Here is a 14,787-nt window from a genome sequence, read left to right as displayed (position 1 = left end):
ATATAGATATAAGTATATTTTTAACAGGGATTTGGGATTCTGATAGGTCGATTGGGCTACCTTTGGTTTGTGTTGTGTAATTAAATTTTGTTAAACTTTAAGCTAGTGATTGACTGTATTGATTTTGTGCAGAGCTAAAGGTTTAAAGTGCTATTGTGATCCCAACATACACAAAACCTTTTTTTTTTTTTTTTTTTTTTTTTTTTTTTTTTTTTTTGACAAGAATTACAAAACAAACAAAATTCAAAAGGAAAATATAAAAGCTGACGATGTCTCACTGTTGGTGGTGTTTTGTATTTTTCTAAAATACACTAAATGTGCAAAACGTGATTGTAATTTTTGTTACAGTTTTTGGATAAAGAATACAAAGTATATAGGCAGGAGAGGTTAAATAGGAAAGAATGGATTTTCTTTTTCTTTTAAACAATTTTGACCCTTATCGTATATGCATGGCGGCGAGTGAATTACACATACTTCCCATCTTGAATATACATAAAAAAAATAAAAAAATTGAAAGTGTATACTTTGTCATGCGTAGGTATAAGAATACGTCAATTGTTCTTTTGTTGCACAAACAGACGGACGTATAATGTTAAGATTGTGAACAATCCTTGTATTACATAGGGTTACAAGTTAGTTTACTGCTGTTGAAGGAAGAAGTGAAGAAGTATAGCTCTATAAGTGAAATATTTTACCATAAAAGGGGAAAACGACCACAATTGGATGTTGCTACTATCGGTATCAATGCAAAGCAGATCCAAGATATCATCCTTTGAACTCCCGTTGACTATACTCAGAATACAGTGCATATACTGTACACTCAAGACAAATACGCCAAATAGCAACTGTGGTACACACCGAACAGCAACTGTGGTACACACTGAACAGCCCGGACTCATATGGCTGGGCTGTACAGTTCTTTGCTACACCTGTGTCAGCTGCTCAGCTATAGTTCCTGGTAAAATTTGTCGTCTTATGTCAACTCAGCTAAGTGAATCATGTCATTACACCTTAAATCCTAGCTTTGAGCCTTGGAGCAAATGCAAATTAGTCTTGAGGACAGTATCTCCAAAAGGAATGCAGGACTTCATGACCAAGTACAGCTTTTGTAGAACTCATCCTAGCATAAAAACAGTCCTGAAACTGCCAAATTGGAACATGAAATTCCCACTGGTTACAAGTAGACCGTAAGATAAACCTTTATGCCTTAACTGTTTAATACCACCAGAAATGTAACCGTCACCAAAACCCACTTTCTTAAAGAGCCATGCAGCCCAGGCAGAATTACAGCAGGTCCACAACATCAACGACTTCTCTAACATGACATGGTCTTTTCAGAGGTAGCTGCCTGCTGAGAGGCGACTTAGACCTCCATGACAGATTTGTCACATCTTTTAAAGAACTTTTGATTGATTTCAGAGGTGCAACTTGTATGGGCTTGGTTGACACCAGTGGCAACTTCTTCACAGGATTTCTACCATGTGACAAAGATGATTGTTGTTCTGATAACTTCGAAAATTTGTGCTTCAGAGTACCCTCTGAATTGGACCATTTCAAATTAACTGATGTCCTACTCTCCTCTATACCTTGTACTTTAGGGGGGCGCATGGATTCTTCAGGGACAAGCTTCCCGTCTATTTGGTTTGTAAATGCAAAAGTGACCTGCATTACCACAAACAGCTTCCATATTGTAAAACTTACAGTCATGTTGTTGCATTACTCTAACTGATATTCCTTGAACATTCATGTCTGGCAACACTTTTGGACTTTTAACATTATTACAGAACTTGTTAAGGATAGTCTTAAAGTTTTTGGCCTTCAATACAACTATTCTTTGCAAAATCAGTTAAGCAAAGATGGGAAAAGCATAGTTAAAAATAGATTCAAAAACGTCACAAGAGAAATATTAAATTAGCAGTTAAATCCATTTTAATACAGTTTTTCAACTTGTAAACGATTTTACAGGGTGACGAAACTTCATAAGCTACTTGGAAATACTTTTAAAATTTGACTAACCTCATCACCAGCTGCAGCTTGAAATAGAACATCGGGAACTGAAGTGGGAGATGAATGATGAGCCCAGTTAAGCAGATCCTCTTCAGAAGGAGACCCCACCTAGAAACAAGCCCCAACAAAATATTTAAGCAATCAAGACTAAAGAAAGGCAAATTCTTTAGAAATTTTAGAAAAGCTACCTGTTTCTGAGAACTTTTTAGCATATGCAATCCAGAAATTTCTGCAAACCCACCAATATCATCAGCATTTTGGCCAGATTGGTAACCTTCACTGTTTGATTCAATACAATCGACCTCCACTCTGTTCTCAAGCATGCCATTTTGTATGGTATCAGTTGTATCACTAATTCTACATCGAACACAATCCATCTTTTCATGAATCTCAGACCTGTAAAAAGCACACAACACTTAAACTGATGCCATATTATTGTGCAGCAAGTCATTATGGACTTAAGGCATCAGGGTTAAATAATACTAAACAGGCTTAAAATTCAAAATTGAACATTTGTGATTTAGCACAATCTATTAAACTACTTCCGAAATGGATTTTAGAAGGAACTTCAGGTATTGTTAAGTGAAATTCAGATGAGAAACATCTAATTTTTTAATCACCCAATTGCTTCACATGCTCACAGCATTTGTAAATGTCTAAAAAAAAAAAAAAACCCTACCTCCATTTGCTACTTTAGAAGGTTGCACAGGCTACAAGGTAAAATCTGTTTGCAAGTGTCAAATGGAGAGAGAAAGAGATGCATCTGATGAGGAGAGAGATAGAGAATGACTACTTTAAAAGGAAAGAAAACATTTGTTGCAATAATATGAAACATCCATTTTTGGCAAATGTTGTAAATAACATAAACGTAGAACATTATATACCTTGCATTCACATTGTAGGTAAACAGATCGCGTAGATCTTCCATTGAAAAGGTGTTCCCCTGAATTATAGGGGAGGAAAACAGTGAGCTCGCCATTGTAACAAATGCAAAATGCAATCAAATGAGAATATTCTACTAAATTACCTTATCACAACCACCTTGTTCCTTCTGAATAACTTTCTGAAGCCCTTCTTTTGACATCTGACGCTGGTACACCTTTGCACATGATTTAAGATTCAAAAAGTCATCTCAATAATTCAAGTTATAGGTATGAATATATACAGTTGTGAGGAATGAACAGTCCTTTTATGACAAAACAGGGAGGAATAAACAAAAATGCCATTGGGAATAATGCCATAAATCAGCAGTCATCTAAAGGCACATTCATGCATATTAAGTACTTGAAAGTAGAAACTAATCAAGTCCCTGAATTTCTTAAGAGGCATAGAGTAAAATGAGAGATGTGTCCAACAAAACCTTCTCTTCAATGGTTCCAGAGCTCAGAAATCTGTAAACATACACTCTCTTCTTTTGTCCATCCCTCCAAACTCTTGCAGCAGCCTACAAGCAAACATAAACATAACGCTGACACAATGCTCCAGTCTGGACTCAATAGATCTGAAAGAGAAAACAGAAATACATCTGCCAATACGACATAAATTACTTGTTTATCATTGGCAGGGTTCCAGTCAGGATCAAACAAGACCAATCGATTTCCTCCGATTAAGTTCAGCCCACAACCACCAGCCTTACTACTTAAGAGAAAAGCAAATTCATCCTGCAATGCACTTGAACAAATGAGAGTTCTTCACAAAAAAAAAAATTATGTAGACTTTTATGGACAAAATAATGACCTTTGAAAAATCATTAAAACAGTTGACCAGCTTTTGTCGTTTGCTGATCGACGTTGACCCATCAAGCCTCAAATAAGGGTATCTTCTCTCACGACATAATTGAGCAAAGAGATCAAGGGTCTGAAATCGCATTAGATCAATCAATCAATCAATCAATCAAAGCCTTAATCCCAAAAGTGGGGTCGGCTAACATGAACCAAATTTGATTATTCCGTGTAGTCATCAACATAAATCTTTCTCCTCCATCCCTTACGATCCAAAACTTCATCCTCACGTAAATCCATGCACTTCATATCCTTCCTCACTCCTTCCAACCAAGTCATCTTTGGTCTCCCTCTTCCTCGTTTAATCCCTCCATGGTCCCACTCTTCCACTCTTCGCACCGGTGCACCCTCGGGTCTCCGTCTTACATGTCCAAACCAACGCAGACGATTTTCCCTTAATTTATCTACAATGCCCGCCACACCTACTTTCTTGCGAATAACCTCATTTCTGATTCTATCTCTTAAAGTGTTTCCACACATCCACCTTAACATGCGCATTTCCGTAACCTCCATCTTTTTAATATGCTCTTTCTTAGAAGCCCAACATTCTGTACCATAGAGCAACACTGGTCTTATGGCAGTCCTGTAGAATTTTCCCTTCAACTTTAAGGGAATGCTGCGGTCGCATAACACTCCCGTGGCCGCTCTCCATTTAAGCCACCCTGACTTAATCCTGTGGGTCACGTCTTGATCAATGTCACCATTCTTCTGGATGATCGACCCTAGGTACTTAAAACATTCACTCATGGTCAAATCCTTTCCATCCAAACTCACCACTTCATTGCTTGTCCCCCTCTGAGTGCCAAAACGACATACCAAATATTCAGTCTTACTCCGACTTAGCTTAAACCCTCTAGATTCCAACCTTTGCCTCCATTGCTCCAACTTGACATTAACCCCATCCTTAGTCTCATCCACCAAAACGATATCATCTGCGAACAGCATACACCATGGAACCTCATCTTGAATTGGTCTAGTTAATTCATCTTGAAATCGCATTAGATAATCAGCTAAATATAAATACAGATACGAAGCAAAAGACAGCAGTAGAGTACATTTGCAAGGGGAAAGGGACTTCCAGGAAAGAGGATTGAAAGATATAATTAGCAGTAAGTCCACCTTTATAGGAGGTTTCTAAAGGATAATCCTACTAAGTTGAAATTCCTCACTAAATGAGCATGGTCTCAAGGAAGACTAGTCTAATCATTAGTCTGCCTAGCATTTTAGAATATAAGGTACTCCAATTGATAGAGAACAAAGAAAAAAGTGATAACCTGGGTGTAGTTTGAGACCAGGACTATCCTGTCATCTGTCTTTTGACGCAACTGAGCTAGCAAACGTGCTAATACATGCATTTTTCCAGATAGCTCAATCCAAAGGCCATCACCCCCACTCCATACTCCAGATCTGGATGCATAATATGGAGATCTTCAATAATGAGGTTTAAAAATTTCAGAGTTTCCCTTGGGGTGTGTCAAGGAGTTACCTTCCAGAGAAAACTTCTGGAGGGAAAAAGCTCAAGCAGTCCTCAAAGCCTGCTATTCCTGAATTTCCAGCTTCTATTGTGTCATATATGAGCTGCAGACAGATTGGGGTTTAGGACGAGAAAGAATAAAATGAAAGGAAAAGAGAAACAGAAAGACAAAATAATACATCCTCTTCTTGAGTTAAGAGATGAACATCTGTTAAAGTCTACTGAACGTACGTTAATTGTCAACAGCCTCCAAATTATCGAAAGAATATTACAAGAAGATGTCAATAATAGCAGATTATAGATGCCACAATTCTATAATAAGAATTACTAGGCCTTAGATTGTAGTCACTTTCAAATTACTCCAATCCAGTAAAAAAATGAGACAAGGAGATTGGTTTAATTTATAGAAATGATATGATCAATCTCTTAAATTACATTTACAGTAAGAAAATAAGTATAGCTTGTACCCTCTCCGTCCCATATTAGTTTTGACCTTATCATGTGTTTTGGCCTTTAGGATTGTTGTTTCGTATTAATTGTTATTCTATTAGAAAAGTAGATGTGAAAGGAGATAGCTATAGACAAAGTAGATGTGATAGAATATAGTGGGTATTTTTTCCTGAAAATGAGATAGAGTGGGGCCCTAACTTTTTTGTTGATAGAAATAGAAAAGTGTTAAATAAGTTTTTTTTTTTTCTTTATTTTTTTTAATACAAACATCTAATCTAGAGTATTAATTGTATTTCTTAGTCAATCAACATTTCACATCATCCTTTGAGACTGCAATAATCTGTAAATAAACCATGATCATTTTATTTGATGCAGTCTGAACATGTAACCACGCATTCAACCTTCCACCCCATTTTCCAACACTACAGCAAACCTAAAGAAGCAAGTGACATTACAGTAAGCTCTATATATTCCAAATGCTGAAACTAATGCTCTTGAAAAAATTACAGTGCTTAAGACATTTTCCAACCCTTTACTAAAGTAAGAGAATCTATTAATGGGGTAACCTATCAGGCTTTCAGCAACTTCTAGAAAATCAATGTATGGAAACAAGGGTATATTTTTCAGGTCTAATATAAGACATAGCCTTATAAATGCATGTGCATGGATAAAATAGGATTGCAAAATGTGGATTGGTGCTTATGCAAGTTACTTACATGAGGGCTGCAAAAGTGCCACACCTTACAGCTTGTATAGCTGCTGCTAAATTTCTATCAGTGGCATAAAGAGACTTTTTTTTACAGCTTAACTTAATACCTTCGGGTGATTGCAGAGCTTCTTGAGAGCTGTAATATATGCTAAAATTTTAGATTGTTTTGTTCCTTCAGTAATAGCCCTTTTTACCTGATGATGTAAAAGAAACAATCAGTATTTTTTGCACAATGGACAAGAGAAGATGAGACGCCATATTTGACTAGGAACAAGAGAAGACACACATTCTTTGATTGTATAAAATGATTGTACAGCTCCGACTGCAATGGGGTGAGTTTGCAACAAACGACTTCAACGATCTGCAATATCCAAAATCAAAATTATCATACTTCAATAGCAAACTCACAAAGAAGCACAAATAAATTACTTAATTACATAAGAAATGCATTTTACATTCCACATTCAAAAAACATATATATAGAGTAACATAAGCCTGGGGAATAAAAAACACAAGAATATTTCTGGTGGAAACTGACGCCCATGATCCGTCTAAACTCTAAGATATATAGCACCATTGTTTTAGGTGTTCCTCGGAATTTAATGAAGAAGTTCTCAAAGTATACCTGTCTCAAATAGACAAAAGAAGAACTGGACGGTCCAATAGTAGCCCAATCAAGTGAATCAACTTATTGCATCATATAAAACAAATTGTAACACATACTGGAGCTGTAACAGTTATACCTTTGGTGGTAAGTGATTCGATAACAAGGCATTAGTTCTTCTCAATATAAACTGGGAGAAAGGCAAGAAAAGAATCAGTCAGCACTTTAGAAAAAGAGTGAGTGATTGGTGCAAATTCTTTAATTGATAAATAATAGAGCTTTTTATAGATAAGTGAATGTATTAAGTACAAAGTATAGTAGCAGTCTACTAGCCAATTCACATTCTTCAAAAGCAAAAAACTGGTGCCACATCACTCTAAGATTGGCCACCCTTTTACTATTTTTCTCTGTTTTTCGCCATAAGTGAAGTAATATTGTAATAATATGTAGTTTGTAATTTGAGGGAAACCATTTTAATAGGAAATTTTACCTGATTTACTATGGCACTCAATTCCTCTGATCTTGAATGACCAACCTTTTTCTCCTCATCACTGGCTGTGGGTTCTCTTCCATTCAGAATAGGTGCCTTGAATTGTAAATCACAAACCATTACAATCAGTAAAGGAGATCAAAGTCAAACACACTATCACCTCGGATAACATGCAAAATAACATTGAAGTTATGGTTGAAACCAAAAGATTGTTCTCATGTGCAAATTTCTATGCCACACAAACAATTTATTAAGACATTGAAAACTTAAGTTATATGAGATGATTACAAGTAGCTAAGGTAAGTCAGTAACCATAACTTGCATGTAGTTCAAGCAGCATTTATATATGTGCACTAAATATCCAGTCATCAAAGGTTTATTTATTTTAATATCACTGAGTGCATATTACTGGTGTGCATTAACTAAATCAAAAATTAATGGTAAGAAGAAAAAAATAAATAAACTAATTAAAAGTAAACTAAATAAATAAAGAAAAGGCATACCTGATAATACCTCCGAAAATGTGCAGCATCACCTAAGATTCCTGGATTAGTGAAATTGACCATGGCATAAAACTCTTCAAGGTCATTCTGCAAGTAAAAATGCAAGGCTGTAATAAATAGAGGGGGGGGGGGGGGGGGATTGAAGGCATGTGACATTCCGAAATCAAAAGATTGTGAACCTGCATTGGTGTACCCGAAAGCAAGATGCGGCGTTTGCATACAAGTGAAGCCAATGCCTGCCACATAAGTAAGACACACTTGATTTGAAATAAAATTCCAAAAGACACAAGAATACAAGATGACAGATAAGGTTATAAATATTGCCTGCAGTAGTCAACCTTACACATACCTTGTTTGTGATTGTCTGACCATTTTTAAGCCTATGAGCCTCATCACATATAAGGAGGTCACATGATCCACTATGGCTAAATTTTGGAGCATGCATTCTAAATGTCTCGTATGAAACAATCAGCACCTGTGATAACATCAAGTAAAATTGGTGCATAGGTAGAATAAAACCAACCAAATAATCCTGGTAAACTTCACCTGTGTTTTACTGCGAGGATTTGTGAAATTCTCAATTGCAGATAAACAGTCCTCTCTGCTGCTTTCACAAAGAGCAATAAGATGAACTCTATCCTGCACCCACTTTTTGATTTCTGCCTCCCAATTGTTTACAAGACTTGTCGGAGTAACTATAATAGCCTTTTTAACCATAGGTTTCCCATCAAATCCTTGACAGAGAAGAGTATAAAGCAATGAGATCGATTGCAAAGTTTTCCCCAAACTGCACAAAAGATTCTTACAATTATCATACCATCCTAAATATTTCCCACAAACGAGGAGTCGAGGATAATAGAAAAGAGTATTACCCCATATCATCAGCCAAAATGCATCCAAAGATATTGGCAGAAGCTTGTAACCCAGAGACACATCTGAACATGAACTGTACACCTTCTCTGCTTATAAGTTATAACAACTTTCAGAAATCAGAAATTACAAACAATTTTACCAAGCATCGAAGAGAAAGTAGGTCTAAATGCTTGAAAACCGCGACAATCATGACTGAGAATTTTTAAAAAGTAAATTAAACAATTTAGAGGACAGAATTAGAATGTGCTATTTGAGCTAGTCTTAAATTCAATAAGCAGTCTTAACAACATTTGAATCAAATACCATTCCATCAATGCCAAGGTGCTAAGACCACCAACCAATAAAGCTAAGGTAACCAAGTAACTTCATTACATCAGATGAAGAGTTATACCTTTGATGGGGTCGAAGGAATCGAACGAGCAAGGAATCAACACTAATAGGGGACAAAACACTCCCTCCATCCATAGATTCTTCAGGTTGCCACAAAACCAACGGCTCGATCCCCGGAGGCAAATTCACAACTTCCTCCTGTTCATCATCCTCTTCAACTACTATTGGTTGAAATTTAACTAATGGAACCACATCAGAGCTGTTAGCGCCCCATGGGACAAATCGTTTACGAGCCGAAAGCCGCCGGAGTAAGTCCTCATTTGATTTACTCCAACCATTAGCAAATGGTGGCTTAAAAGGCTTCCTTGCTGAAAGAACTCGCGGAAGCGATGATTGTCGTTCCGCCACAAGATTCCCTCTATAATTCACCCAAATTAATCACAATTATGAACTTTAAATAAATTCGAAACTTATCACATTCAACCTAAATACTCAACTAACTAAAATCATCCAAAAACAAAATTAGTTGTTAGGTTAGTCCAAAATTCAATTAAAAATCGCAATAAAACCTAGAAAAATAGAAAATAATACAAAATCAGATGAAATTGAGGTTGAAATTAGGGATTTGGGGGGTGAAAAGAAAGAAATACCTAATTAGGGCAGCGACATTTTGAGATTTCAAATCGTTGTCTTTAATGGCGACATAATTAACAGGTTTATCATCTTCTTCATCGGCAACTTCGAATACTTCGTTGAGTTCATCATCGTCATCGTCGTCTTCAACCTGGAATTCTTCGCTTGAATCGGAGAGATCTGAAGCTAGATAAACTAGGTCTTCTTCGTCTTCCATTGAAGTGGAGTGGTGTGGTGTTGTGTTGAGGAAGGAACTAGTGAGCGCGGAGAATGTTGAGTCTGTACTCTCCTAGACTACCACTTAAAACTGGCGGCAAAAGTTGAAAATTCTATGTTCCTGTTTAAAAACGACCGTAAATGTGTAGTTTAAGGTTTTATTTCTTCCTCTCATTTTTGTTAAAAAAGGGGAAAAAAAAAAATACTTTCTCCGTCCCTAAATTATATTTCTACTTCTCTTTATTATTATGTGAGGAATAAATGATAGAAATAGGAATATAATTTAGGAACGGAGGAAGCATGTGCAAACTTGAAGGATAATTTAGAAAGTATAATAAATAAAATTTTTAAAAAAAAAAGGAATATAATAGTCTTTATATGTGGAGTTAATTGATGGTAGTGAGTGATGGCAGCAGTTGTTGTGTTGTGGGTAGACCTGGTTATTGGGCGGGTCGGGTCAGGGTCGGTTGCGGGTCAGGGTCAAAGAGGGTCACATTTATAGGGTCAATATAGGGTCGGGTCAATGCGGGTCGTGGGTCGATAATGGGCGGGCCTACAAAATATCAATTAAAATAAATATTGGACAAAGCCATTATTAAATACATATGAATACAAATTAATCTATATAATTATTTTTACATTATGTAATTTCTTTATCAACTAAATTGGAAAAACATGTTGGCCCTATATTGACCCTACTTAATAAGGGTCCTGTCCATTAATAGCCCTGTCCATTAAAAGCCCTATAAGCTTGGCCCTGACCCTGTTAACATTGGGCTACCCTGTCCAATAACCACCTCTAGTTGTGGGCAAGAGAAGAGAAATGGTGGGGTTGCGGTTTGTGTTGTTGATGCTGCTTGGTGTATGCGGTGGAGGAGAGGCATGAATTGGTGATAGGTAATGGCGGTTGATTGTGGTGCAGTTGTGGTGGGAAAATTTGGGGATAAGAAGGGGAGAAAATGAGTCAGACAAACTTTTAAATAAAACGGATGTTCAGTAAATTACTGAACATCCGTTATAAAGTGACAATAAAATGTGCAAAAGTTACACTAAAACGCACAAAAGTTACCTTGACATATATAAAAGTTATTTATGCTTCATTGATAAATTTGACAAAAGTGACGCTAAATTTGACAAAAGTGACACCAAATCTGACAAAAGTGTACCCGATGTACAGTAAATTACTGAAAACCGGGTGTATACAAAAGTTTTCCAATGAGTCATTAAGAGTTTTGGTCAACTCTGAAAAAAAAAAGTCAAGGTTGAGAATTTGATGCGAGATAGTCAATTACAACATTTTACACTTTAATAGGTTGTTAATTGCAACCTTTTTATAAAAAAAAAAAAGTTGTTAATTGCAACAATACATGTTTTTTTATTAGGTAGTTTTTTCGCAAATTTTGGACTTCAATAGATAGTTTTTTACAAAAAAAAAAACCATATATTTTATACATAGTACAAACTTATTTATTTGATACAATACATTAAAAATGCGAAAAATTCTAAGTTCGAATCAACTTTATGGGTCAATTTTTTCAAGTTGAGCAATAGCAAAGGAATGATAGTCGTCATGGGATGGGCTATATTGACAATTTCACAAAGGAAAGCGAGAGAGAGGGGATTCGAGAGTGACAAAGAAGCAAGGATCGGAGAGACAAATTAAAGAAAGAAAATAAAGGAGGGAAGGGAATTTTACAAGTGGGTGGCTGAGGGTGGTGCTAGCTAGGCATGGCTGGATAACATAGGCAATTAAGGTTGCATGTATTGGAGAGAGCAAGAGTTGAAACGTGTAAGCACAACACGACATGACATGGGATCACGTGGACTTTAGCATGTCTAAATAGTTCTTTTACAACTTTTGACACATTAATTAGATCACAAGTTAACATATCACAAGTGAGTTATTTTGACATGTCACAACATATAACGAATTAGTCATTTAGAGGATCACAATAAAGTGTATCCCAGAATTAACCACATCCATATTTAATCTCTCCTTCTATATAAAGTAGATCATAATATTACTACTTTTAAAAGTGTAGTAATCAAGCTTATTAGCTTGAGTGACCACAAAAAGTTACGTATTCGTGATTTCGTGTAACACAAACTTGGAACAAAACAAACAATATGTGAAACATTTGGGCTCATCACTATAAATTTCAAAGGGTATCAATAGTAAGGCAATTTAGAAGTAGCTAAGCAAAGAATATTATCTGAGTGATCACACAAAATTAAAACTAGTACTTTGTAAAAGCTATACAATAATGGAAGATGAGAAAGAGATAGAAATAATGGGCGTACCACTAATGGCTGAAGGTATGAAGATAGTTTGTCTGAAATCAGATTACAACAACAAATTCTTGCGTTATAAATATGAAGATGTTCAAACACATGGTCTTCTTCAGTTTGCTGCTAACCATGTCATGGATCCATATGCCCAATTTGAGGTCGAAAAATCCAACACTTATGATGGTCTTGTCCATCTCAAATCCCGCTACAATAACAAATATTTGGTTAGGTACGTATGTATTCTTTTTTAAATTAACCTAGTGGGCTAGTGGTAAGGGTTTAACCTCACGACTTAAAGGTTAGGTTAAGGAATGGGATATATTCCCACCCAGAACTACTCTTTGAGGGCGTGAATTCATTCACTTCTCTTATAATTCTCTTATTACCTTCGTTTCTTGTTATTTGTAACAAAGAAAATATTTTATATCTCACAATTAATACCCATTTGTTGCAAATAATGAGAAAAGGAGGTAGTATTATAAGATACTGATATTTTTACTCAAACATTAGTACTAATGATCAATTATTTATTAATAATTCCGTTCTTTATTATCCTTTTAAGGTGGTCGCCAAATCACTACTGGATTACTGCATCAGCTAACAAAGTAGATGAAAATCAAAGCAACTGGAGTTGTACATTGTTCAAGCCAATATATTTCGGTGATAATAATGATGATACACAAAAAATGCGACTTTTACATGTCCAACTTGGTCATTATGCATGTTTGTTGAGGCTTAATGCCCCTTTTGATTCATGCTTATTTGCAGGGTCAAAAGAAATTGATAATGACTCGTGTGATGTTTTCACTTTCGTAAATTGGGAATCACTGTTTAATTTACCCAAACATGTTGCATTTAAGGGGGAAAATGGTAAATATTTAGGTGCATTCGAACACAAAGGGATTCCATGTCTACAATTTTCTTATGACAATCTTGACAATCCTAAGGTCGCCCACGAGTTGTTCGAAGCTCCTGATGGTACACTTTGCATAAAATCGAGTCATGTTGGAAAGTTTTGGAGAATTGGTGACGGTGATTGGATTGTAACTGATGCAAATGATCCTCGCGGTAGTAGCAACACTGGTGCAATGTTTAGGGCTGTTGTGCGTGACGTTAACGTCGTTGCACTTCTAAACATGTCCAAAACTTGGTTTTGTAAGAGATATACTCTCAATGACAAGGAAAGCTTCCTGAATGCTGCTACTCAAAATGTTGACGAATTTGCAATACTAGAGATGATTGATTTGGGAACGGGGTCATCTTGTGTATAATGTAATAATGTAATATGTCATCTCTTCAACGGCGGTTATGTTTATGTGCAATTTATTGTGTTCTTATGTTTCATGTTTGGTTTGTGTGTTAGGTTTGGTGCATGGTCTGTTGTGCACTTTTTATTTATTTATTTATTTATTTTAAAGTGTATGTACTCCCTTATATAGTTATATATGTAATGATTGGGGAGGGGACTGGAACCTAATTACTGAAAACTGATCCTTGAATCCGAATTAGCCCAAAGGGTGAAGCGGGTGGAGCACAAAAAAATTATACAATGCAATGAGTGAAATTATATCATTTAGGTTCAAGAGAGTCATTCATGTTTAGGGGTAAAAATTCGATTTTCGGTTTGGTTTATTGCCCAAATCGAAACCAAACCAAAATTATGATTAAAAAAAATTGCAAATTGCACTTATGCTATTATTTTTTTGACAATTTTGAGCTCAATTTAGAGGCTTAATGGCTAAAATATCCCTAAAACCTTAATGTAACATTTTTCGACATGCAAATCGATAAAAAAAATTAAATTGGGTTGTAATTTACAATCTATTAGTACTTTTGGGCTACAATTTGCATTTATTTTTTTTTTTAAAAATGGCTACAACTTGCATTGCAAAATACAAACTTTAAAAACGTAATTAACAAATTTTCCAATCTTATCGTAAAATATGCATATAAAGTAATATAATTCATCAACTATCAAGCAATGACAATGAAATTACCCCTTTACATTACAAAAATAAGGAGTTGGAAAAATAAACAATTCAACACATGATAAAAAAAAAAAAAAAAAAAAAAAAAAAAAAAAAAAAAAAAACTTGTGATCTAAAAAATAAAGAAAATGTATAAACTAATACTCCATATCATTTGAAAATAATTATTTATACATATAAAATACTTTGAAAAAAAATTAATCTTACATAGTATATTTTTATTTTATAAATTTAAAAATGTGAATAGTTGTGTGTCAATTGATCTTACTAAAGTTAGTTTAATTATAATAGTCTTTGAGTTATGTACAAAAAAAAAAAAAAAAAAAAAAAAAAAAAAAAAAAAAAAAACTTAGCACTGCTAGTTTTCATTAATGTAATACATTTTACCTTTAAATAATCTACGAATGTTGGATATCCAAATTAGGGCCTGTTCACATTTA

The 14,787-nt window shown here is 35.2% G+C and overlaps 2 protein-coding genes across 2 annotated transcripts; one reads left to right on the top strand and one right to left on the bottom strand.

Moving 5' to 3' along the window:
* Positions 1-31: 31 nt before the first annotated feature.
* LOC145558780 (protein CHROMATIN REMODELING 25-like) lies at positions 32-10,074 on the bottom strand. The gene is made up of 21 exons (XM_081620114.1): positions 9,872-10,074; positions 9,283-9,639; positions 8,891-8,977; positions 8,565-8,805; positions 8,368-8,493; positions 8,198-8,254; positions 8,019-8,105; positions 7,516-7,611; positions 7,165-7,215; positions 6,708-6,782; positions 6,529-6,615; positions 5,275-5,366; positions 5,063-5,195; positions 3,745-3,864; positions 3,555-3,668; positions 3,368-3,451; positions 3,035-3,106; positions 2,892-2,950; positions 2,196-2,403; positions 2,017-2,115; positions 32-1,662 (listed from the first exon to the last, which is right to left on the bottom strand). The coding sequence occupies exons 1-21, from the start codon at positions 10,069-10,071 to the stop codon at positions 1,285-1,287; spliced, it is 2,823 nt and encodes a 940-aa protein (XP_081476240.1). The 5' UTR covers positions 10,072-10,074; the 3' UTR covers positions 32-1,284.
* Positions 10,075-12,299: 2,225 nt separating this feature from the next.
* LOC145560173 (uncharacterized) lies at positions 12,300-13,682 on the top strand. Its single transcript, XM_081621435.1, has 2 exons — positions 12,300-12,588; positions 12,922-13,682. The coding sequence occupies exons 1-2, from the start codon at positions 12,335-12,337 to the stop codon at positions 13,628-13,630; spliced, it is 963 nt and encodes a 320-aa protein (XP_081477561.1). The 5' UTR covers positions 12,300-12,334; the 3' UTR covers positions 13,631-13,682.
* The last annotated feature ends 1,105 nt before the right edge of the window (positions 13,683-14,787 follow it).

The sequence above is a fragment of the Chenopodium album genome, chromosome 9 (genome assembly GCF_948465745.1).
Source record: "Chenopodium album chromosome 9, dcCheAlbu1.1, whole genome shotgun sequence".
In the NCBI taxonomy this organism is placed as follows: Eukaryota; Viridiplantae; Streptophyta; class Magnoliopsida; order Caryophyllales; family Amaranthaceae; genus Chenopodium; species Chenopodium album.
Note: the sequence above shows the minus strand (reverse complement) of the source record. Positions and strands in the feature narration are given on the sequence as shown.

What these genes read in the sequence shown, in the direction of transcription:
- LOC145558780 (XM_081620114.1), bottom strand. Translation starts at nt 10,071, where the DNA reads ATGGAAGACGAAGAAGACCTAGTTTATCTAGCTTCAGATCTCTCCGAT. An exon ending in TTTCGGGTACACCAATGCAG is followed by an intron (nt 8,106 to 8,197) that starts GTTCACAATCTT and finishes TTTTACTTGCAG; the next exon opens with AATGACCTTGAAGAGTTTTA. An exon ending in CGAATCACTTACCACCAAAG is followed by an intron (nt 6,783 to 7,164) that starts GTATAACTGTTA and finishes TGGATATTGCAG; the next exon opens with ATCGTTGAAGTCGTTTGTTG.
- LOC145560173 (XM_081621435.1), top strand. Translation starts at nt 12,335, where the DNA reads ATGGAAGATGAGAAAGAGATAGAAATAATGGGCGTACCACTAATGGCT. An exon ending in AATAACAAATATTTGGTTAG is followed by an intron (nt 12,589 to 12,921) that starts GTACGTATGTAT and finishes TATCCTTTTAAG; the next exon opens with GTGGTCGCCAAATCACTACT.